Source organism: Doryrhamphus excisus, linkage group LG17 (assembly GCF_037039965.1).
Source record: "Doryrhamphus excisus strain RoL-2023G ecotype Guam linkage group LG17, RoL_Dexc_Guam_v1.1, whole genome shotgun sequence".
Classification (NCBI taxonomy): domain Eukaryota; kingdom Metazoa; phylum Chordata; class Actinopteri; order Syngnathiformes; family Syngnathidae; genus Doryrhamphus; species Doryrhamphus excisus.
In genome coordinates this window covers 4729993-4756227 of record NC_136373.1, presented here as the reverse complement: position 1 = coordinate 4756227, position 26235 = coordinate 4729993, and the positions used below count along the sequence as shown (strand labels likewise).

At 41.7% G+C, this 26235-nt stretch overlaps 1 protein-coding gene across 5 annotated transcripts in view; it reads left to right on the top strand.

Annotated features, from left to right (window-relative positions):
* Positions 1-26235, top strand: part of agrn (agrin) — a 240434-nt gene that overhangs the window by 73258 nt on the left and 140941 nt on the right. For 3 of the 5 annotated variants that reach the window (XM_078798098.1, XM_058085205.2, XM_078798096.1), the window contains exon 3: positions 10816-10854. In XM_078798098.1, coding sequence (XP_078654224.1) covers positions 10816-10854 — 39 coding nt within the window. Of the gene's footprint in view, positions 1-6499; positions 7792-10815; positions 10855-26235 lie in introns of those variants that run through there. The other 2 variants (XM_058085206.2, XM_078798097.1) reach the window with 1 other exon arrangement.

Genomic DNA, 26235 nt, shown 5'->3' with positions numbered 1-26235 from the left:
CCTTGAACGCATCACTGACTTTTTTTTTTTTTTTTAAATAGAGTTCCAGAGGGATTTTGACTCTTCATCTCATAATTTTGACCTCCTTATCTGATAATTTAGACTTTTCATCTCATAATTTAGACTTCTCATCTCATAATTTAGACTTTTTATCTCATAACTTTGACTTTTCATCTCATAATTGTGACCTCCTTATCTCATAATTTCGACTTGTCTCATAATTTTGACTTTTCATCTCATAATTTCGACCTCCTTATCTGATAATTTTGACTTTTCATCCCATAAATTAGACTTTTTATCTCATAGTTATTACTTTTCATCTCATAATTTTGACTTTTTATCTCATAGTTATGACTTTTTAATCTCATAATTTCGACCTCATCTGATAATTTAGACTTTTCATCTCATAATTTCTACTTTTTATCTCATAATTTTGACTTTTCATCTCATAATTTTGACCTCCTTATCTGATAATTTTGACTTTTCATCCCATAAATTAGACTTTTTATCTCATAGTTACTACTTTTCATCTCATAAATTAGACTTTTTATCTTATAGTTATGACTTTTTAATCTCATAATTTCGACCTCCTTATCTGATAATTTAGACTTTTCATCTCATGATTTTGACTTTTCATCTCTTAATTTCGACCTCATCTGATAATTTTGACTTTTTATCTCATACTTTTGACTTTTTTCTCATAACTTTGAGTTTTTATCTCATAATTTTGACCTCCTTATCTCATAATTTCGACTTATCTCATAATTTTGACTTTTCATCTCATAATTCCGACCTCCTTATCTGATAATTTCGACTTTTCATCTCATAATTTAGACTTTTTATCTCATAGTTATTACTTTTCATCTCATAATTTTGACTTTTTATCTCAGAGTTATGACTTTTTAATCTCATAATTTTGACTTCCTTATAAAAAATATTTATATATTCCCTTTGCTGCATGCTTTGGTGCACAAGAGGAATCCAACATGGCCTTTGCATGTCAACCTAATGACCCCTGGAAGCAGAAATTGTGTCCTTGAACGCATCACTGATTTTTTATTTTTATTTTTTAAATGGAGTTCCAGAGGGCTTTTGACTCTTCATCTCATAATTTCGACCTTCTTATCTGATAATTTAGACTTTTCATCTCATAATTTTGACTTTTCATCTCTTAATTTCGACCTCATCTGATAATTTTGACTTTTTATCTCATAGTTTTGACTTTTTTCTCATAACTTCGACTTTTTATCTCATAATTTTGACCTCCTTATCTCATAATTTTGACTTGTCTCATAATTTTGACTTCATCTCATAATTCCGACCTCCTTGTCTCATAATTTTGACTTTTCATCTCATAATTCCGACCTCCTTATCTGATAATTTTGACTTTTCATCCCATAAATTAGACTTTTTAATCTCATAGTTATTACTTTTCATCTCATAATTTTGACTTTTTATCTCATAGTTATGACTTTTTAATCTCATAATTTCGACTTCCTTATAAATATAATAAATATATATATTCCCTTTGCTGCATGCTTTGGTGCACAAGAGGAATCCAACATGGCCTTCGCATGTCAACCTAATGACCCCTGGAAGCAGAAATTGTGTCCTTGAACGCATCACTGATTTTTTTTTTTTTTTTAAATAGAGTTCCAGAGGGCTGCAAGAAATTGAATCATCTGTGTGTTCTTTAAAGTCAATCTTAAAAAGCAAGAGTGAGTTTCTGCCGATGATCCTCTCGGCTTTTAGGTGGCGCAATCTTTATTCAGCACGGGCAACTGGTGCGTGCATCGCACACACACACACACACACACACACACACACACCTCGCACCTCTATTGACCCATCAGTGCCAATCAGTTATTGAACGAGACAAATGTCTCTCCCCGCTCACAAACAGTAACGTCTGTGGCCATCATTAAACAGGAGAGCAGCTCCTTTGGCTTCTTTAATGGAATTTGCAATTTCAAAGGCTTCCAGAGAGAGACGTTAACCTCGCTCGGTGCCGGTGCCATTAAAAATGGATCAAAGCGCCTCGGCTTTGATGTGGATTGGGGGGGCTCCACACCGCCCTCTGCTGGGAAGGATGAGCACCTTGCTGTATATTGTTGCTGCGTTAAAGGTCCTTTCTTTTCTTTTTTTTTTTGTCTGATCACAAATGGTTGTAAAAGTGACGATGGCGACACTAAAAGGGCTTTCTTTGGCTTCAAGCCCGTTAATCAGCTTTTGTTATGCTGCTGATGGGAATTGTTGCTTCTTAGCAGTAAAGGATGAGGATGGGAGGTGGAGGGAATGATAACAAGGGGGTGGACAAAAATGGACAAAAGTCAAAGATCCTCTATCTCACAGAGCGCACTCTGCTGCTGTAGTCCAACCAGTAGTCAAAATCCTCTATATGGATATTCTATCTAAGGATCTGCTGCAAAAATCTTAGCCAAAGATGGGGTTTTTTTTTCAGAAGTCATCTGCTTATGTGATATATATATATATATAGTCATGTGTGACTTCTATATAATAATACATATTTAATGTTTGAAATTCATGCACTGCCTAGTAGTTAAAATGGGATGGTGCTTGGCTAGGTGTTCACACTGCAGGTCAGTTTCATTCATTCATTCATTCATTTTCTACCGCTTTTCCTCACAAGGGTCGCGGGGGTGCTGGAGCCTATCCCAGCTGTCTTCAGGCGAGAGGCGGGGTACACCCTGGACTGGTGACCAGCCAATCACAGGGCACATATAGACAAACAACCATTCACACTCACATTCATACCTATGGACAATTTGGAGTCGCCAATTAACCTAGCATGTTTTTGGAATGTGGGAGGAAACCGGAGTACCCGGAGAAAACCCACGCATGCACGGGGTGAGAACATGCAAACTCCACACAGAGATGGCCGAGGGTGGAATTGAACCCTGGTCTCCTAGCTGTGAGGTCTGCGCGCTAACCACTCGACCGCCGTGCCGCCCAGGTCAGTTTCAAATTTTTTAAATTTTTTTGCACATATCTGACTTTTTTTTAATATCAGGCCTCATTCGATTTAATTCCAGTATGTGTGTGTAGCATTATAGTGTGTGCATACTATGCCGCATGCATTCAAATCACAAGCTCACCGATGCTAAAAGCTGCCACAATATGAGTTTTGGGGTTCTGCAATCATCCGAAGTGTAGTGGGCATGCCCGCAGGCGGGGCGTGAGAGGAATAAATTAAAACAGTCATTGAAATCCAAGGAAATATAGCTGGAATGGGTGCAGATTCTGGAAGATGTGGAAAGCTTTTCTGTATGGGTTATTGTGTGTAGCTGCTCTATAGGAGTCCGATTTTTCAAATTTTTTTGCACATATCTGACTTTTTTTAAATATCAGGCCTCATTCGATTCAATTCCAGTATATGTGTGTAGCATTATAGCGTGTGCATAGACGGAGCGTCTTACCCGCATGCATGCAAATCACAAGCTCACCGATGTCGGCAATCATCCAAAGGTCCTCGGGAGCGCTCGGGTGTGTGACCCATCATAGCGTGTTAGCGTGCCCGGGGGCGGGTCATGAGTGGAATAAATTAAAACAGTTATTGAAATCCAAGGAAATATAGCTGGAATGGGTGCAGATTCTAGAAGATATGGAAAGCTTTTCTGTGGGGGTTATATTGTGTGTAGCTGCTCTATAGGAGTCAGATTTTTTTATTTTTTTGCACATATCTGATTTTTTAAATATCAGGCCTCATTCGATTCAATTCCAGTATATGTGTGTAGCATTATAGCGTGTGCATAGAGGGAGCGTCTTACCCGCATGCATGCAAATCAAAAGCTCACCCAAGTCTGAAGTTGCGAATAGCTACCACAATATGAGTTTTGGGGTTCGGCAATCATCCGAAGGTCCTCGGGAGCGCTCCGTTGTGTGACCCATCATAGTGTAGTGGGCGTGCCCAGAGGTGGGGCGTAAATAGAAATATATCTGGAATGGGTGCAGATTCTGGAAGATATGGAAAGCTTTTCTTTGCAGGTTATTGTGTGTCACTGCTCTATAGGAGTCCACAACTCAATACAAAGGGACAAAAAATTTTAGATATCAAAGTAGTGGAGGGGGGTGTGGGTACTCTTCAATTTCTTTAAGGTTAGCAGCTCTGCAAAAATGCTGACCGAAGATCTTTGTCTGCAAAAAAAAAAAAGTCATCAAAGATCCTCTATGTGACAGGAGGGTTCTGCTGTTCTTACGGGCCAAGTGTCAAAGGTTCTCCACCTATATGACAGGAGCACTTTGAGGTTTTTATGAATCTATCGCAAAAGCCAAAGATCCTGTAGATGAGAGGAGTGGTCTGCTGTTTTTTAAAAAAAAAAACTACTGCAAAGATCCTCTCCACAACCAGAAGATGAAAAAATACCAGGGTGAGGTCTTTTCAACCTATTAGACTTAGTGTGTGTGTGTGTGTGTGTGTGTGTGTGAGATGAAGTGATGAAGATGGAGGCAGAGCAGGAGCTGGAGAAGACACAGAACAGAACATGAGAGAGTGAAGAAACATAAATAATTGATGCTCCATCCCGCCTTGCATCTGCTGCCTGCTGTCGTTGAGTTTATTCCGAGCCGACACATAGCATGACCTCATTATCGCATTAGGAGAGAAATGATGAATGGCTTTTTTTTTTTTTTTTTTTTTAAGTGCTGTTCAAATTTTCATGCTGTGATATGGATGCAAATGCCTTCACTCTGCTTCAATGTTCCTATTTCCATCTAGCGCTATAAATAGAAGAGGATGATCAGAGAGGTTGACGATGTGGTAATGTTTATAATTGTGGCGAGAAAATACTTTAATGCAAAGACTGTGTTATTGATAATTGATCATGTGTGTGTCATTTGGTGGAGTTAAGGTAAAAACTACATCAGGTAATATATGGAATGTTTTTTCATTGTGGTTAATTGAATAGATTTGTTAGATTGGTCATTCATTTTCTATGCCGCTAATTCTCTGGAGCCTATCCCAGCTGTCTTCAAGCGAGAGGCGGGGTACACCCTGGACTGGTGGCCAGTCAGCCAATCACAGGGCACATATAGACAAACAACCATTCACACTCACATTCATACCGATGGACAATTTGGAGTCGCTAATTAACCTAGCATGTTTTTGGAATGTGGGAGGAAACCGGAGTTGGAATATTATGGAATATAGAATATTTTATGGAATATTTTACTAGTAGAGCATCAAAAATGTGTTTACGACCTCCTAACACTATTAGAGCCCTCTAGACATGAAATAACACCCCTATAGTCACCTTTCCACTTTAATTCATTCATTTTCTACCGCTTATCCTCATGATGGTCACAGGGTGGACCTGGAGCCTATCCCAGCTGTTTTCAAGCGAGACTGGTGGCCAGCCAATCACAGGGCACATATAGACAAACAACCATTCACACTCACATTCATACCTATGGACAATTTGGAGTCGCTAATTAACCTAGCATGTTTTTGGAATGTGGGAGGAAACCGGAGTTCCCTAAGAAAACCCACACATGCACAAGGAGAAGATACAAACTATCTTTGAATTCCAAGGGTGGAATTGAACTCAGGTCTCCTAGCTGTGAGGCCTGCGTGTTAACCACTGGACCGCCGTAGGAGTCCTTATTTATAAATGGAATATTTTACTAGTAGAGCATCAAAAATGTGTTTACGACCTCCTAACACTATTAGAGCCCTCCAGACATGAAATAACACCCCTATAGTCACCTTTCGACTTTAATTCATTCATTTTCTACCGCTTATCCTCATGATCATGCCAGCCAATCACAGGGCACATATAGACAAACAACCATTCACACTCACATTCATACCTATGGACAATTTGGAGTCGCTAATTAACCTAGCATGTTTTTGGAATACGTGGGAGGAAACCGGAGCACCCGGAGAAAACCCACGCATGCACGGGGAGACCATGCAAACTCCACACAGAGATGGCCGAGGGTGGAATTGAACCCTGGTCTCCTAGCTGTGAGGTCAGTGTGCTAACCACTTGTCCGCCGTGCAGTAAAGTAAGGCTATGCTAACAAAATGTAAACTCAATTACTCACTAAATGCCCCCTCACATTGAGACACATGAAAAGAGCACACTGGTAGTAATTACTGTGACAGACTTAAGTAAGAACCCCCCCCCCCCCCGTCTTAGCTATGTTGTATTGTGCCGGAAATAACCGTTACTATTAGCGTTTCTGTAAAAAAAAAAAAAAAAAAAAAAAAAAAAAAGAGGCCGTCCTAAATTCGTCTCATTCTGAACAAACCGAGGAGTCGATTGAAATCTCCGGAAGACCTCGACCCCTTTTGTTCGTAGACTCCGTTGCCCTCCCCTCACTGTCAGGACTCCAACGCTATTCAATTCCCATGCTTTTTTTTTTTTTTTATTCTTGCTTGCCGACCCCTCCTCCCTTCTGTCTTTTGTTAAGACAGCCCCCACCCCTCTCTCTCTCTCTTTCGCTCTCTCTCTATTGCTCCCTTGCTCATTATCATTGGTTCTGCCGGCTGAAGGCTGGAGCGCTCGAGAGGAGCGTGTTTGGGGGGGGAAAGCAGCAACACGCCGCTGTTGTTTTTCCCACTAGAAGAAGATTGAAACCCGTGGAGTGGTTATTATTATTATTATTATTTTTTACTTCCCACTCCCACATCTGTGGACTGACTGAGGGTGTCCACAACCGGGACCGCTACCTGCTGCCGTGGGATTAAGTGCTGGATGCCGTCGCCTGTGAGGATCTAGTACCTTGGAGGAAAGACAGCCAGACAATCATAGAGACGGGATTCTCAGGGAGAGGAAGTTATTTCCTGGTAATCAGGGTGCAATTAGATAAAAAAAAATTTTTTTTTTTAAGTAATGAGCTTTTCCTTAAGCGCTTCAGTCACGGAATGACTCTGACAGGTTAAGTCAACTTTTCCGGTTCTCACTTCTCCACACAAGAAAGGAGCACCCAAAACCAAAGAGGGTATTTTTCCCCGGTTCCTGGTTTTTGGGTGTGCGTCCCTCCCCAGCGTGACCAGGCTTTTCCACAGGATACAGAAAGAAGCTGCTGTGTAGAGTTTGATCCGATGTGCGCCTCTTAGGAAATACTTGTTGTCTGTCGGGGGGCGCTGGACCTTGACGTTTGGACAAGGAGGCGGAGGGAATCCCGGGACGGACCATCCAATTACCAATCAGGGTCACCACAAGGACAGAAGAGAATTCCATGAGGATATCTGACTAAAATTTTATTTTATTTTTTTACACTAGGTGCCACTCACTTGCTTATTTATCACTATTATTATTATTTTTCACTGTGTATACAAACCACAGTAGAATTGTCCCAGAAGTATGGAGGTAATATGGACAGGCGGAGGGCTATAAGAGTCCAAAATGTACCCCCCCGTCTGACCCACGTGTTTAAAAATGTGTTACCTGGATACGGATGAAAGTTTACCTGCCGGAAACCGCTACACCTGAGCCGGATTACGCTTCTACTTTTAAAAAAAAAAAAAAAATTCTTCACTGGTCAACCACCAAACCGCCATCATTTTCTCCAGCGGGTCTTTGGGCACCTCACGACGCCCGCCTCGCCCTGTTGTCCCCTCAACCGGCGCCATGGAGGGTAGGGGGTCAATGGATTGGACCATGGGTGGGTGCCACTATCCGTCACCGACGCCGCCCGAGCGGGACCGGCGGTACCAACATAAAGTATCTCTGGTGGTGCGCTACTTCATGATCCCTTGCAACATCTGCCTGATCCTGCTAGCCACTTCGACGCTGGGATTTGCCGTTCTCCTCTTCCTGAACAACTGTAGGTTCGAAATCCGTGTGTGACAATTATAGATAGCGGTCCCATAAATATGTGTCAGGTCAAAAATCAGGTCTTGATGATGGAATTTAGGTCTGCATGGTGGTAAAGTGGTTAGCGCTTAGACCTCACAGCTAGGAGACCCAAGTTCAATTCCACCCTCTGCCACCTCTGTGTGGAGTTTGCATGTTCTCCGGTTTACTCCGGGTTCCTCCCACATTCCAAAAACATGCTAGGTTAATTAGCGACCCCAAATTGTCCATAGGTATGAATGTGAGTGTGAATGGTTGTTTGTCTATATGTGCCCTGTGATTGGCTGGCTGGCGACCAGTCCAGGGTGTACCCCGCCTCTCACCTGAAGACAGCTGGGATAGGCTCCAGCACCCCCTGCAACCCTCGTGAGGAAAAGCGGTAGAAAATGAATGATGGAATTTATGCGTGTCTGTAGCTTTAATGCTAATGAGCTGTCATTGACAGTGTGTGTATCCAAGAAGCACTAGTGTGCACTTTATGCACTTTTTACAGATACACACTTTAACCAAACGTCAACAAAACTACCCTCACATCAAAATATCGCTAACTGAAGTTTAGTTGGGAGGAGCTTTATTTTAAGATATGTAGCAAAGCCTGCTTTTCTACAAACCAACGTCCCTTCTTCGTCAGTCTTACGCTTGTCGTCTTGTGTTTTGGGAGGGGTGAGCGTGGAAAAAAAGGGGGCGTGTCATTTCTAACATTATCCTATTACCACAGCCAGACACAATCTGTCAACACTGCTACAAAGTCTCCCCAACGCTAGCTTCTCTGGTTACCTAATCGAGACACAGAAAAAAAAAAAAGAGTAATGGATGAAGTCAGCATGTGGTCACAAATGACGGTAGCTGGGCTCATGGAGGCGCGCTGTGTGTCACCATCACACACGCTGACATAATTCCACATTAGAAGTCACACCCGCATACTGTACATACGCACAAGGCTAAATGTCACCCTCAGACACATATTGATTTGATAAAGATATTGGCTGAGTGATGGTTGTGCCGTGACATTCAAGTTAGATGGGGGAAAAAAGGAGGATATATTTATGAAAAGGACCTTATGTTCCTTTCGTTTCATGGAAGATGGCATGGATTGGTTTCCCTTCATCCCACTCCACTTTTTGTGTGTCAGCTTTCTCCGATACCGATGCAGTGTGCTTGTTAGTGTTAGCTAGAAATGGCTTGTTTTTTCATTGCATTCAGATGATAATAATAATAGCAATAACAAATACAGGCATTTGGGCTGCACGGTGGACTGAGTGGTTGGTCTCACAGCTAGGAGACCCGAGTTCAATTCCACTCTCGGCCATCTCTGTGTGGAGTTTGCATGTTCTCCCCGTGCATGCGTGGGTTTTCTCCGGGTACTCCGGTTTCCTCCCACATTCCAAAAACATGCTAGGTTAATTGGCGACTCCAAATTGTTCAAATTGACTCCAAAAGGTTCACACACCATAGTTTTTAATATACTTAACAGTCAAGTGTAAAAAGAAGTTAACCACTTTATCATGAAACTTGGAGAGTACTTGCCTGAAAATAACGACAAAAACGTACTTCATAAACTGCATTTTTTGCATTCTACTGTCACACGAGCAGAAAATGAAGTTTAAAAACAGTACAATAAAACTAAAACAAAGCAAAACTACACACAATGACTTTAAGTAAATTCTCTTTTAACCCTAAAAGTGAATGTACTTCTTGCTGAGGTAACTAAGTTTCGGCAAAATATCAGCTCTCAACATAAAATAGTGAGAAAAGGCCATATATATTTTAGCCATATATAAATTTAACCACTCCGACTTCCTCCCACATTCCAAAAACATGCTAGGTTAATTGGCGACTCCAAATTGTTCAAATTGACTCCAAAAGGTTTTTAATATATACTGAACTGTCAAGTGTAAAAAGAAGTTAACCACTGTATAATGAAGCTTGTAGAGTACTTGCCTGATGACATGTATAGGATTAAAAAGAAGTGGAGAAAAAAAAAACAACATAAAAACGTACTTCTTAAACTACATTTTTTGCATTCTAGTGTCACACGAGCACAAAAAGAAGTTTAAAAACAGTACAATAAAACTAAAACAAAGCAAAAATACACACAATGACTAAGTAAATTCTATTTTAAAAGTAAGTATAATAAGATTAATAAATAAGTTTAAGCGAAATATCAGTTCTCAACAATAAATAGAGAGAAAAGGCCATATATATTTTAGCCATGGAAGAGGGCTGCATGGTGGATAGTGGTTCACACACAGGCCTCACAGCTAGGAGACCCGAGTTCAATTCCCCCCTCTGCCATCTTTTTGTGGAGTACTCCGGTTTCCTCCCACATTCCAAAAACATGCTAGGCTAATTGGTGACTCCAAATTGTCCATAGGTATGAATGTGAGTGTGAATGGTTGTTTGTCTATATGTGCCCTGTGATTGGCTGGCCACCAGTTCAGTGTGTACCCCGCCTCTCGCTTGAAGACTGCTGGGATAGGCTCCAGCACCCCCTGCGACCCTTGTGAGGAAAAGCGGTAGAAAATGAATGAATGAATGATGGAATTTAGACCTACTGGGAACATGTGTCTGTAGCTTTAATGCTAATGAGCTGTCACTTTTCTAGGTTATCAAAAATGCTGCACAATAGAGGGAATGATTTACAGTCCCTCAGACAAGTATATTGCACAACACAGCAGCAACAGAACCAATGTTGTAATGGCGATAAGGAGCAAACTGCTCATCCGGAATTAATAGTGCTGATGAATTCATTATAAACAACAGCTGATGAGCAACATTTGAAAGCGCATGTAGAGGTGTATAAAGCTGCTGGGTGGCGACCACTTCAAATGCAGTTACGGCCATCTTGTGGAGTTCATGTATTTAGTTTTAGAGCCCTTGGTGTTTTGCTTTTGTAGTCCACACACCCGGTAACTACGGGAGACGTGGAGATGAACTGACATGGAGCTTTTTCCAAAAAAACCTAAATACATTTTGTCTCTTTTATCTCTTTCAGACAAACCTCCTCACTTCACACCAGCCCAGCCTCCTGATGGTAAGTGATCCGTACTTTTTTTTTTTTTTATACCATGGTTGGCCGCTGCTGATAAAACACGCTCTGATACCTCCAGACAACCTGGGACACCACCCTAAAAACATCCCACACCCTTTACTTCAATCAATACTGTGGTGTTGCAGTTGTTTTATGCATTTTTTTTTTTTGCTAGCTTTAACCGAAAACCCAGACATCTATGAATATTCATCTGCTTTCGCGTCAGTGCAATCGGAGCTGGATAGATTTTTTTTTTTTTTTTTTTTTTTTTTTTTTTTAAGTCGGGTATTTCTTCAATGCCCAGGGCTGGGTTTTTGCTAGCTCTAAAGGTAATGGATCATTCTGGAAGGCACCAAAGCCGGAGGCGTAAAGGGCAAAAAAAAAAAAAAAGTATGAAGGAAAATGTTTGTAATTCTGTGGTAGAAGGGGGGCTCAATTCGTTCTGACCTTTCTGATCTCCGTCTACCAGTTTCTTGACTGTATGTGTTTGTGTAAAGTCGTGGTCATGGTAGCGACTGGAGATGACTTACACAATTTGTCAGCCATCCCGCTTCTGACACCAATTGTCACAGAACTTTGTTTATCATTTAGAACCGATGGGAGGAGCATTCTTATTACCTGCCTAGAGCAAGTTTTTGCAAGCGACCTTTTGTCTATTATCCAGCGTGGCAGGTAGCATTAATAACTGGTGAGAGGAGTGATTACATTCATTATATGACATGTACGTTGTTGTGCTTTGACATATACGCATAGCCGAGCGAGTGTAATGTGGGATTTGAATCATTGTGTTTGCATGTATTTTGCATCTAATATGGCATTTTTCATAACCGGTGGGAGGAGCAATTGGATTAATCATATGATGTTTGAAAGTAGCTAAAGAAAGTGCTGTTCCAAAATTATTTAACTAATTAATTTTTTGCTGCTTGTCTTCATGAGGGTCGCGGGGCTGCTGGAGCCTATCCCAGCTGTCTTCGGGCGAGACAATGGTGGCCAGCCAATCACAGGGCACATATAGACAAACAACCATTCACACTCACATTCATACCTATGGACAATTTGGAGTCGCTAGTTAACCTAGCATGTAACCGGAGTACCCGGAGAAAACCCACGCATGCACGGGAAGAACATGCAAACTCCACACAGAGATGGCCGAGGGTGGGATTGAACTCGGGTCTCCTAGCTGTGAGGTTTGCGCGCTAACCACTCTTCCACCGTGCAGCCTTTTTGATAATATTCATTCATTTTCTATTTTACTGCTTATCCTCACGAGGGTCGTGGGGATGCTGGAGCCTATCCCAGCTGTCTTCGGATGAGAGGCGGTGTACACCCTGGACTGGTGGCCAGCCAATCACAGGGCACATATAGACAAACAACCATTCACACTCACATTCATACCTATGGAGAAAACCCAGGGAGAGCATCCAAACTCCACACAGAGATGGCCAAGGGTGGTATTGAACTTGGGTTTCCTAGCTGCGAGGTCTGCGTGCTAACCGCTCGACCACCGTGCAGCTCTCCTGTTCCAAAACATGACCGCAAAAGTCTGTGCCGTCCTTTGTAAACTTTTCCCCGAACCAAAGCAATAAATTCCCGCTTAACGGAGCCCCCATGCGTTTGCCCCGTCTGAGGCCACAGTTTGTTCCCGCACAAGTCAAGCGTTTAAAAGCTGCTGCTAGATCTTAATTACCTTTCCAATAGTTCTGCATGCTCTCCATCAGCAGCCCATGTTTTTTTTAATATCCCAAGGAAAACAAAAAGACCCAAGTCTCCAATCAGTGGATTAAAGCTTGTCCGGTGGGATGCTGTTTCTGTGGGTCATTTAACGCCGGGGAGATTAGTGAGACAATTACAGTCGGCCTCAACAGACAAGAGTCCTACACTTTTTTTTTTTTTTTTGGGGTGGCGGTTTAGTAGCGACGGTTGGGGGGGGTGATTTAGAAGATGATCCCGAGCGGCAGCCGAGGGCTAATATAACAACGCTATTAGTCAAATCTGCTCCAAAGAGCTGAGGCAGGGCGTCCACTGAATGTGTCCTCCAACGGCAAGGACACTTCACTCCCTGGCCCTTAATTAGAGGAAATCAAGGATACACAGGAGTGGGAATTTTTAAACAACCACATCTACTCAGAGATTCTTTTTTTTTTTTTTTTTTTTTTTTTGGCAAATTATTCCCAAAGAATTTAGAATCCGGGGTGTCCTCGGGGACAAATTATCTTGAGTATTTATATAACGAATCCCCAGATGAATGACCTGTACTCATCAGTTCTAACAGTGTTAAAAGTCACAAAACAGCCTTTAATTAGCTCCACTCAACCACCTACTTTTACTGCCTGTTGTCTTCTAATGATAAGACACTTGTTAGACTGCTAATAGTCTCTTTGACAAGGATTAGAAGTGGAACTTTTGGAAGTTCTTTCAAGAGGAAAACAAATAGGTTAACTTATTTGCATCAGGTTATAAGTGGTTCTGTGAAGATGACCTCCGCCAAGGACATGGGTGTTGTTTGTCTGCAGTTTTCAATGTATCATCTTATTATTATTTTTATTTTATGAAAACTGGATGTGGCGGCACGGCGGTCGAGTGGTTAGCGTGCCGACCTCACAGCTAGGAGACCCAAGTTCAATCCCACCCTTGGCCATCTCTGTGTGGAGTTTGCATGTTCTCCCCGTACATGCGTAGGTTTTATTCCGGGTACTCCGGTTTCCTCCCACATTCCAAAAACATGCTAGGTTAATTAGCGACTCCAAATTGTCCATAGGTATGAATGTGAGTGTGAATGGTTGTTTGTCTATATGTGCCCTGTGATTGGCTGGCCACCAGTCCAGGGTGTAACTCCCCTCTCGCCTGAAGACAGCTGGGATAGGCTCCAGTACACCCGCGACCCTCGTGAGGACAAGAATGATGAATAAATGAATAATATAGGCACAATGAATAATTCTGACACATATATGTTTATTGCTACATGGTTATCATTAATAACTGGTGGAAGGAGGAATAAGATAAGCATTTATATTGACATCTACTGTATGTTGTGGTTGCGCATGAGTGAGGTTAATTGAGTTTTTCTCTTTATACAGTGAAGAAAATAAGTATTTGAACACCCTGCTATTTTGCTATTTCTCCCACTTAGAAATCATGGAGGGGTCTGAAATTTTCATCGTAGGTGCATGTCCACTGTGAGAGAGATAAACTAAAAAGAAAAATCCAGAAATCACAATGCATGATTTTTTAACAATTTATTTGTGTGATACAGCTGCAAATAAGTATTTGAACACCTGAGAAAATGAATGTTAATATTTGGTACAGTAGCCTTTGTTTGCTATTACAGAGGTCAAACGTTTCCTGTAGTTTTTCACCAGGTTTGCACACACTGCAGGAGGGATCTTGGCCCACTCCTCCACACAGATCTTCTCTAGATCAGTCAGGTTTCTGGGCTGTCGCTGAGAAACACGGAGTTTGAGCTCCCTCCAAAGATTTTCGATTGGGTTCAGGTCTGGAGACTGGCTGGGCCATGCTAGAACCTTGATATGCTTCTTACGGAGCCACTCCTTGGTTTTCCTGGCTGTGTGCTTCGGGTCGTTGTCGTGTTGGAAGACCCAGCCACGACCCATCTTCAATGCTCTGACAGAGGGAAGGAGGTTGTTCCCCAAAATCTCACAATACACGGCCCCAGTCATCCTCTCTTTAATGCAGTGCACTCGTCCTGTCCCATGTGCAGAAAAACACCCCCAAAGCATGATGCTACCACCCCCATGCTTCACAGTAGGGATGGTGTTCTTCGGATTGTACTCTTCATTCTTCTTCCTCCAAACACGCTTATTGGAATTATGACCAAAAAGTTCTATTTTGGTCTCATCTGACCATAAAACTTTCTCCCATGACTCCTCTGTATCATCCAAATGGTCATATGCAAACTTAAGACGGGCCTTGACATGTGCTGGTTTAAGCAGGGGAACCTTTCGTGCCATGCATGATTTCACATCATGACGTCTTAGTGTATTACCTACAGTAACCTTGGAAACGGTGGTCCCAGCTCTTTTCAGGTCATTGACCAAGTCCTGTCGTGTAGTTCTGGGCTGATTCCTCACCTTTCTTAGAATCATTGAGACCCCACGAGGTGATATCTTGCATGGGGCTCCACTCCGATTGAGATTGACCGTCATGTTTAGCTTCTTCCATTTTCTAATGATAGCTCCAACAGTGGACCTTTTTTCACCAAGCTGCTTGGTAATTGCTCCGTAGCCCTTTCCAGCCTTGTGGAGGTGTACAATTTTGTCTCTGGTGTCTTTGGACAGCTCTTTGGTCTTCGCCATGTTACAAGTTAAAGTCTTACTGATTGTATGGGGTGGACAGGTGTCTTTATGCAGCTAACGACCTCAAACAGGTGCATCTGATTCAGGATGATACATGGAGTGCAGGTGGACTTCTAATGGGCAGACTAACAGGTCTTTCAGGGTCAGAATTCTAGATGATACACAGGTGTTCAAATACTTATTTGCAGCTGTATCACACAAATAAATTGTTAAAAAATCATGCATTGTGATTTCTGGATTTTTCTTTTTAGTTTATCTCTCTCACAGTGGACATGCACCTACGATGAAAATTTCAGACCCCTCCATGATTTCTAAGTGGGAGAAATAGCAAAATAGCAGGGTGTTCAAATACTTATTTTCTTCACTGTATCTATATTTATATGCATGGTGGCAGTTAACATTTATAACTGGTGGGTGGAACAATCATAGTAATTATATGATACATCTACGTTGTGTACCAGCATGTGCTCGAGTGTATCGTGGGCTTTGACCTTGTAGTTTATTTCGAGTCTGTTTATTTCAATTGTGACAGTTGGTGTCAGTCTCTTTCCGTCTATTTCCATTATGCAAGGTGGCTGTTATCATTCAGAGGTGATGACCTTAGACCTTATATAACACATCTAGCTGGCGGTATGTGTTCATGCATGAGCAAATGCACCATAAGCTTTGACTTTGTGGCTTATTTGAAGTCCTTCTGTCTACTTCTAGTATACAAGGTGGAGGTTATTAACAATAACTGGTGGGGGGAGAAGTCATAGTGATTATATGGCAAGTCTGCGTTGTGTTGGATAAGGGAGTGTATGATGGGCTTTGACTTTGTGGCTTATTTCAAGTCCTTCTGTCTATTTCTAGTTTGCAAGGTGGAGGTTATTAACAATAACTGGTGGGGGGAGAAGTCATTGTGATTATATGGCAGATCTGAGTTGTGTTGGATAAGGAAGTCAATAATGGGCCTTGACTTTGTGGCTTATTTCAAGTCCTTCTGTCTACTTCTAGTTTACAAGGTGGAGGTTATTAACAATAACTGGTTGGGGGAGAAGTCATAGTGATTATATGGCAGATCTGCGTTGTGTTGGATAAGGAAGTGTATGATGGGCTTTGACTTTGTTGCTTATTTCAAGTCCTTCTGTCTACTTCTAGTATAGAAGGTGGAGGTTATTAACAATAGCTGGTGGGGGGAGAAGTCATAGTGATTATATGGCAGGTCTGTGTTGTGTTGGATAAGGGAGTGTATGATGGGCTTTGACTTTCTGGCTTATTTGAAGTCCTTCTGTCTACTTCTAGTATACAAGGTGGAGGTTATTAACAATAACTGGTGTGGGGAGAAGTCATAGTGATTATAAGGCAGGTCTGCGTTGTGTTGGATAAGGAATTGAATGATGGTCTTTGACTTTGTGGCTTATTTCAAGTCCTTTTGTCTACTTCTAGTATACAAGGTGGAGGTTATTAACAATAACTGGTGGGGGGAGAAGTCATAGTGATTATATGCCAGATCTGAGTTGTGTTGGATAAGGAAGTGAATGATGGGCTTTGACTTTGTCTTTCTGGATTTCATTTATGCAATGTGGTGGCTATTAATAACTGGTGGGAGGAACAATTGGATTTATTGCATTTATTATTATATGACGCAAGTTGTGGTTGTGCATGACCCAGCAGACCGCGGGCTTTGACTTTGAATTATTTTGAGTTTCTGTATTTTTTTTTCTGTTACGCAAGGTGGTAGCATAATAGCTGGCTGGTGCAGTGATCACATTCATTATCCTAACCACATAAAAAAAAGCATCAGCAGTTTCGCTTACTTTGACAACATGATCTCCAAATTAATGTAACTTTCTGTCAGCTGTGACCCCCCCCAAGACGAAGAGGTCAGGGCCCCCCCCCCCTCCCAAATCACACACCCACTCACAATTTATTCTGCCTGAGCCTTCCCGTGTTCTTGACAATAGACCTCGACTCGCAGAGAAGCAGAATTAATTACAATTCGTCTGCCTATCTTAATTAAATCTTTTCACATCATAGGTTCCTCATAACAGAGACAAAATATCTGCGTCATCTCTGAGGGTTTACAGTCAAAGAGAAGGTCAGCAAATGTTTAAGTTGGCCAGAAATAAGTGCTATCATAGCCGAACCCTCGGGAGGCCTTGAATCCATCAAAACGCAGTTTAACGTCCGGTAAAAGTACACACAACTCTTGAGTCCAGGGTACTCTGGTTCATGTCGGCGACGCAACATATGCTTGGTTTCTTGTGTTTATGGGAAGTCAATCAGTCTGACTTGTCACCACATTTATGTTCCGTGTGATCCCAATGACCGATTGTCCGCTAAGACAAAACACAACTCTTGCCGTCGGGTTTACGGTAGCGAAGCTCTTATGTACCTCGGGAATCGATGAGGGGTCATTTCAGGACACTGGACTTTGTATGGATCAGCAGATCTTTGGTCTGACTGGAATATCTGTGTTTACATGGATTACAAATAACACTGTGTCAGTTACACCATCCGGTGACCTCAACCTGGACCCCATGAAGACCTGTTTAGTGGGCGGGGCTATGTACATTTGCATGTTATGTTATGTAAGCAATATATGTAATTCAAAAAAATGGAAATAACACAGATAAGGGCTCTTCCAAAACAATAAATAGATACATTATAATGAATACAAGGAGGCCCGGGTTTGATTCCACGTTCAGCAAACTCTGTGTGGAGTTTTGCACGTTCTCCCCGTGCATGGGTGGGTTTTCTACGGGTACTCCGGTTTCCTCCCACATTCCAAAAACAGTCATTCATTTTTACCGCTTATCCTCACGAGGGTCGTGGGGGGTGCTGGAGCCTATCCCAGCTGTCTTCAGGCGAGAGGCAGGGTACACCCTGGACAGGTGGCCAGCCAATTACAGGGCACATATAGACAAACAACCATTCACACTCACATTCATACCTATGGACAATTTGGAGTGGCCAATTAACCTAGCATGTTTTTGGAATGGGGGAGGAAACCAGAGAAAACCCACGCATGCACGGGGAGAACATGCAAACTCGGCACAGAGATGACTGAGGGTGGAATCGGACTCAGGTCTCCTGGCTGTGAGGCCTGCGCAGCAACCACTTGCTCACCGTGCAGCCTTCCAAAAACATGCTAGTTTAATTGGCGACTCCAAAATGTCCATAGGTATGAATGTGAGTGTGAATGGTTGTTTGTCTATATGTGCCCTGTGATTGGCTGGCCACCAGTCCAGCTGGGGTAGGCTCCATCATACCCGCCACCCTTGCGACGATACGCGGCATTGAAAATGAATGAATAAAAATACAAGATCATCACAAATATAGAATTTCTTACTTAATAAAAGCTATGATTATTGCCTTTTTTATTACTTTATCATACATTGTGAATTTCTTTAAACTCCAGAATGTCCATCATGCCCAGTATCTGCCAAATATGACAGTATGTGGGTGATTTTTTATTTTTATTTTTATTTTTATTTTTATTTTTATTTTTATTTTTATTTTTATTTTTATTTTTTTTATTTTTATTTTTATTTTTATTTTTATTTTTATTTTTATTTTTATTTTTATTTTTATTTTTATTTTTATTTTTATTTTTATTTTTATTCATTCATTCATTTTCTACCGCTTTTTCCTCACGAGGGTCACGGGGGGTGCTGGAGCCTATCCCAGCTGTCTTCGGGCGAGAGGCGGGGTACACCCTGGACTGATTGCCAGCCAATCACAGGGCACATATAGACAAACAACCATTCACACTCACATTCATACCTATGGACAATTGGTTTTTATTTTTATTTTTATTTAAGCAGGAGTCATTTGATGGGCGTGAGGCTTTAGATATAACTTGTGTGTTCATTACAATATGTTATGCAAATGAGATTTAACGAGGTGCCTCGCCGTGTGTCAAAGTGCGACTGAACAATATCATACTCTGATTTCCTGCTATTAGCAGGGTCTTCCATCACAGTCTGTGCTTTCCATAACAAGACTGCCTGGGGTTATTTAAGCGCAGAGTGAACTGATAACACATATATTCTACTATACCGGATGTTAATGTTTCCCATTGGAAATAATGGAAATAAGCAACAAGTTACGTCACCTTTTAACATTAATACAAGTTATCTCGATGAAACATTTTCATTTGTGAACTTTAGCGACCTTAATCATGATGCATCATGAACACATAACTCCATGTTATCGTTGTGTATGGTTGTTGACATGGCAACCACAATGTGTTTTTGCTCCGCTGCACACAATTACAACACAGCACCGTGCAGCGTGTACGCACACTTACACACCGCGCTGCCCTCAATACTAAGATTTACCACGGCAGGAAAACCAGACAAAGTCGCCGAGTTTTTGGCAACATTCCTGTGCCAGACAATCTTTTTCTCTTTCGCTCGAGTGTACAAGAAAGACGTCACGAAACAAATCATAGATTTTTTTTATTTGCGTATAGTTTCCTGCCGTGTGACATGTAGACAGCTAGGAGGCGTAAAGGATGATGATAAAGATCCATTCTGTTGTTTACCGGCTTGTCAGCCACCTGAAATGGCACTAATGCTTTTCCCCAGGGCTTGTTTACATGCATGTAAGTTATGGCGCCTTAATATGTTCACTGTTATGGAAATGATGCTGCCATAAAACGCCGAATGGATTTGCACTTATTTTTCCAGACTCTGTTCGGGAAGGGCTAGGACTTGACTTATATTATATTATTTTGTGAGATTTTTAAACAAAACTGAACAAAGAAAAAAGGGGACGGTTGAGAAATATACACAAAATGGGAAAATATGGGAATTATTCTATTATTAATCGATAACAACTGGACTGTTCCGGTTGACGAGACTTGTTTGTCTTGTCTAGCTTACTGTATGTAGTCTATCTAGTCTACTAAGACAACCTCAACTAGATGCTTCATTATACTGTAATATCATATTTTTTATGGAAATAAAGTAAATTAATAATTTTGCTACATTAAAAAATATTCATTCATTCATTTTCTACCGCTTATCCTCACAAGGGTCGCGGTGGGTGCTGGAGCCTACCCCAGCTGTCTTCGGGGCGGGGTACACCCTGGACTGGTGGCCAGCCAATCACAGGGCACATATAGACAAACAACCATTCACACTCACATTCATACCTATGGACAATTTGGAGTCGCCAATTAAGCTAGCATGTTTTTGGAATGTGGGAGGAAACCGGAGTACCCGGAGAAAACCCACACATGCACGGGGAGAACATGCAAATTCCACACAGAGATGATCGAAAATGGGATTGAACTTGGGTCTCCTAGCTGTGAAGTCTGCGCGCTAACCACTCGACCGCCGTGCAGCCTTTATAATAATATTCATTCTTTCTTTCATTTTCTACCGCTTATCCTCACAAGGGTCGAGGTGGGTGCTGGAGCCTACCCCAGCTGTCTTCGGGGCAGGGTACACCCCGGACTGGTCGCCAGCCAATCACAGGGCACATATAGACAAACAACCATTCACACTCACATTCATACCTATAGACAATTTGGAGTCGCCAATTAACCTAGCATGTTTTTAGAATGTTTTGGAGTAAACCCACGCATGCACAGGGAGAACGTGCAAACTCCACACAGAGATGGCCGAAGATGGAATTGAACTTGGGTCTCCTAGCTGTGAGGCCTGTGTGCTAACCACTCAACCGCCCTGCAGCCTTTATGATAATATTCATTCATTAATTTTCTACCGCTTAGCCTCATGAGGGTTGCGGGGGTGCTGGAGCCTATCCCAGCTGTCTTCAGGCGAGAGGCGGGGTACACCCTGGACTGGTGGCCAGCCAGCCAATCACAGGGCACATATAGACAAACAACCATTCACACTCACATTCATACCTATGGACAATTTGGAGTCGCCAATTAACCTAGCATGTTTTTGGAATGTTTTGGAGAAAACCCACACATGCACAGGGAGAACGTGCAAACTCCACACAGAGATAGCCGAGGGCGGAATTGAACTCCGGTCTCCTAGCTGTGAGGTCTGCGTGCTAACCACTCTTCGTCCTTCGTGCAGCCCTAACCTTGACTACAGTTAAAAAAAATAAGAAAATAAAAAATAACAATGAAATTTCCGCAAGCTGATTCCTGATCTCTTTGGGTGTTTTTCACCCGTACAAAGTCCGTATTTATGGGTTGTAATTATTAAAAACTCTGTAGGCGAGGATAGTGCAGGATTATGTAGGATTGCCCGCACGTTGCATAAGCCAATATTGCGTCTGCATGTTTGGGGTCTGTGTGCTCCTGCCTCAGGGCTCGACGGAGCGCAGTGTGCGAGGGAAATTTTGCATTCTATATATACTGTACATATATAGATATATATATATATATAATTTTATTTTTTTGTAATAATACACACACAACTTCGCAGACAGAGCATGGAATGAAGCAAAGGATGCTAAGACTATTTTTAGGCAAGAGAAAGCGCTAGGAAATGTATCAATTATTGACGTTGGAGTGTGCATGTGTGTTTGGATTTGGAGGCTGAGTGCCAAGAGAAATCGTTGTAACGATTAATAATAAAAAAGGTGTCAGAAGACGTCTAGTGATGTGTTTATGTAGTCCCGTGCAAAAGGCCGCCACTGGCTTTGTTGTTGGAAGCATTGTGGAATGACAACTACTGTCTATTGACAAAAGCATTAAAACTACTTCCTGTTCGGTGCAAAGTAAGCTTCAAAATAAAGCATGAATATTTTAGATAAGAGTATAAAGTCCATACATGGGGGCGCGGGGGTGTGCTGGAGCCTATCCCAGCTGACTTCAGGTACACCATAGCCAATCACAGGGGACATTAGAGTATAAAATATCATAAAAACATTCATTCATTCATTTTTTTACCGCTTATTCTCACGAGGGTCGCAGGGGTGCTGGAGTCTATCCCAGCTGTCTTCGGGCGAGAGGCCAATCACAGGGCACATATAGACAAACAACCATTCACACTCACATTCATACCTATGGACAATTTGGAGTCGCCAATTAACCTAGCATGTTTTTGGAATGTGGGAGGAAACCGGAGTACCCGGAGAAAACCCACGCATGCTCGGGGGAGAACATGCAAACTCCACACAGAGCAGAGTGGAATTGAACCCTGGTCTCCTCGCTGTGAGGCCTGCGCGCTAACCGCTCATCCCACTTTACTACAGATATCCATAAACATGTGTTAACTAATAGCAAGAACCAACTAGAAATGGGGGAATGTGCTAATGTTGATTGAATCGATGATTAATCGATTATCCAATTAACTATTTTGGTATTCGAATTAATCATTTTTTGGATTTCAAGATGTAAATATGTTCTGATTTCAGTCTCTTAGATGTCTCTCAGAAAAACCACACATGCATGGGGAGAACATGCAAACTCCACACAGAGATGGAATTGAACTCGGGTCTCCTAGCTATGAGGCCTGCGCGCTAACCGCTCATCCCACTTTACTACAGATAACCATAAACATGTGTGAACTAATAGCAAGAACCAACTAGAAATGGGGGAATGTGCTAATGTTGATTGAAACGATGATTAATCGATTATCCAATTAACTATTTTGGTATTCGAATTAATCATTTTTTGGATTTCAAGATGTAAATATGTTCTGATTTCAGCCTCTCGGATGTCTCTCAGAAAACCCACGCATGCACGGGGAGAACATGCAAGAAATGGCCAAGGGTGGAATTGAACTCGGGTCTCCTAGCTGTGAGGCCTGAGCGCTAACCACTTCTCCACCATGCCGCCATATAAAAACAAAAATATGCACAAATCCTTAATAACCCTTCTACTTATATCTGCAGTGTTAATATAGACTGAAACCTATTTTCCCTCTGTTTATATTCACAAAGTTAGTGTTTTTTTTTTTTAAAGGTAACCATGGTGATGTGTTTTTTTTTCTATTTATTTAGTGAACTGAGTAACCTTGCAGCAGCCCTAGTCTCTGAGTCGGAACCTACTTTCCATGTTACTTCCTTCCAGACTTGCAGAGAGATAAACCCAGTTGCCTTTCTGACAGCAACAGCAGTGTGTGTGTGTGTGTGTGTGTGTGTGTGTGTGTGTGAAGGTGTGTGTCTTTGTGTGCGGAAATACTTCCTCCCAAATGTCATGCATGAGTTGCATTCACAACTAATAAAGTGAATTAGCAAGTAGACCTATTCCTATGCATTTGCAGACAAAAACACACCCAAAAAAAAGTGGAATAGGCTGGCTATGTTGGGTTGTTGTGTGGAAGCGTTATGCATAATTGGGAATTTCTGTTGTTTACTCGGAATCTGTGTCTCCTGTAGGCTGATCAGTAAGACTTGCAGAAATGCGAGGAATGCATTTTTTTTTTTTTTTGCCACTTTAATTTAAGCGTCTGCCATAGCTGACTTGATTTAATCAGTCAATATCTGGAAAGCAATCATCACAAACATCACTTGCAATCATGCAATGCTCAACACGTCACAAACAGAATGGAATATTACTCATCAGGATCTTTTGTTTTTTTTTATCCATCAGATGAGATACGGATATATGGCAAAGTACTGGAGTCTGATGTAACCAAAAGATGGCCATCCATGAGCTAAAAATGGGAAATAACGCAACAACCACCGTAAATGCCAGCGTATTTCTCACACTTTGAACCCTGAGGATTATTCGCAGGCCTCACAGCTAGGAGACCCCAGTTCAATTCCATCTCTGTGTGGAGTTTGCATGTTCTCCCCGTGCATGCATTTTCTGAGAGACATCTGAGAGGCTGAAATCAGAACATATTTACATCATGAAATACAAAAAATGATTAATTTGAATACAAAATAGTTAATTAGATAATCGATTAATCATCGATTCAGTCAACATTAGCACATTCCCCCATTTTAGTTGGTTCTTTCTATTAGTTAACACATGTTTATGGATATCTGTAGTAAAGTGGGATGAGCGGTTAGAGCGCAGGCCTCACAGCTAGGAGACCCGAGTTCAATTCCACCCTCGGCCATCTCTGTGTGGAGTTTGCATGTTCTCCCCGTGCATGCATTTTCTGAGAGACACCTGAGAGGCTGAAATTAGAACATATTTACATCATGAAATCCAAAAAATGATTAATTTGAATACAAAATAGTTATTGATTAATTGAATAATCGATTAATCATCGATTCAGTCAACATTAGCCCATCCTTCCATTTCTAGTTGGTTCTTGCTATTTGTTAACACATGTTTATGGATATCTGTAGTAAAGTGGGATGAGTGGTGAGCGTGCAGGCCTCACAGCTAGGAGACCCGAGTTCAATTCCATCTCTGTGTGGAGTTTGCATGTTCTCCCCGTGCATGCATTTTCTGAGAGACATCTGAGAGGCTGAAATTAGAACATATTTACATCATGAAATCCAAAAAATGATTAATTTGAATACAAAATAGTTAATTAGATAATCGATTAATCATCGATTCAATCAACATTAGCACATTCCCCCATTTCTAGTTGGTTCTTGCTATTAACACATTTATGGATATCTGTAGTAAAGTGGGATGAGCGGTTAGCGTGCAGGCCTCACAGCTAGGAGACCCGAGTTCAATTCCATCTCTGTGTGGAGTTTGCATGTTCTCCCCGTGCGTGCATTTTCTGAGAGACATCTGAGAGGCTGAAATCAGAACATATTTACATCATGAAATCCAAAATAGTTGTTGATTAATTGGATAATCGATTAATCATCGAGTCAATCAACATTAGCACATTCCCCCATTTCTAGTTGGTTCTTGCTATTAACACATTTATGGATATCTGTAGTAAAGTGGGATGAGTGGTGAGCGTGCAGGCCTCACAGCTAGGAGACCTGAGTTCAATTCCATCTCTGTGTGGAGTTTGCATGTTCTCCCCGTGCGTGCATTTTCTGAGAGACATCTGAGAGGCTGAAATCAGAACATATTTACATCATGAAATCCAAAAATTGATTAAATCCAATACCAAAATAGTTGTTGATTAATTGGATAATCGATTAATCATCGAGTCAATCAACATTGACAGGTTCTCACACAGTTGAAACGTCTATACTAAATGTATGGTTGCCAATATTGCGATTATTTACTAATTTCATCCATCCGCTGACTCGCTTCAAATCGGTGTCATATTAGCGAGCTGGGGACAGCTGGGCGGAATCTGTTCACCTGCCCGCCTGGACGAGTTTATTAAATACTCTTTCATGCGGGCCGCATATTATTTATAAATAGATGACGCTGATAATCATGCTCATCCGTCTGTTCAGTGATGGAGACTGAAAGGTGGACTTTTGGTGCTGAGCAAAGCCTCAATTTAGGCTCTTCATTTGAACAAAAATATTCCATGCATACATTGAAACAAAGTTCAAAGGTCAGAGCCCGACCCGACCCCCTTCTATGTCACCTCCTATTATTTCCAGTCCAATTTCCAGCATGTATAAAATGGCTTCATGTGAAACTCAATACTGGGAGTGAAGCATGAATATGCAATAGTCCTTGCAAGGGAAATCACACATGCAATCTGACCAGTCAACCCCCCCCACACCAAACCAAACCAGCTGGAGATCATCTGCTGGGAGGCTATATAGACATTGAACATCCTAACCCCACCCACACTAATGCAGTATTCATGACGCCCTTTCCACTGGCCCTGTCACTACTATCCCCCAGCGTGCACACACACACACACACACACACACACACACATACTCGCACTCGCACACTCAAAAGCATCATAGTCGTCATGGATAAATGGATGATAGATAGATGTGATTGATTCATGGTATTGATCCATTTATTGGTACGAGGCAACCTCCAAGGTGGAACACATCAGCTCGTTCCGGAACATTATTTGACTTCTAGAGTGGTTCTAATTGAATAAAAATACAAATAGAATGTCATAGGAAGTCATGTAAAGTCAATCCGTTCCTGGGTCAAACTGTGGCCGTGATGTTGTGCATGACAGCTAGTTGATGTTTTGGACAACTTTAGAGGTACAGCATATTATTTGGAATATTTATGGCTTTAGAGCAAGGGCTGGGCAAACTTTTTGACTTGTGGGTTGCAGTGATTTAACAAAATGGACCAGTCCTT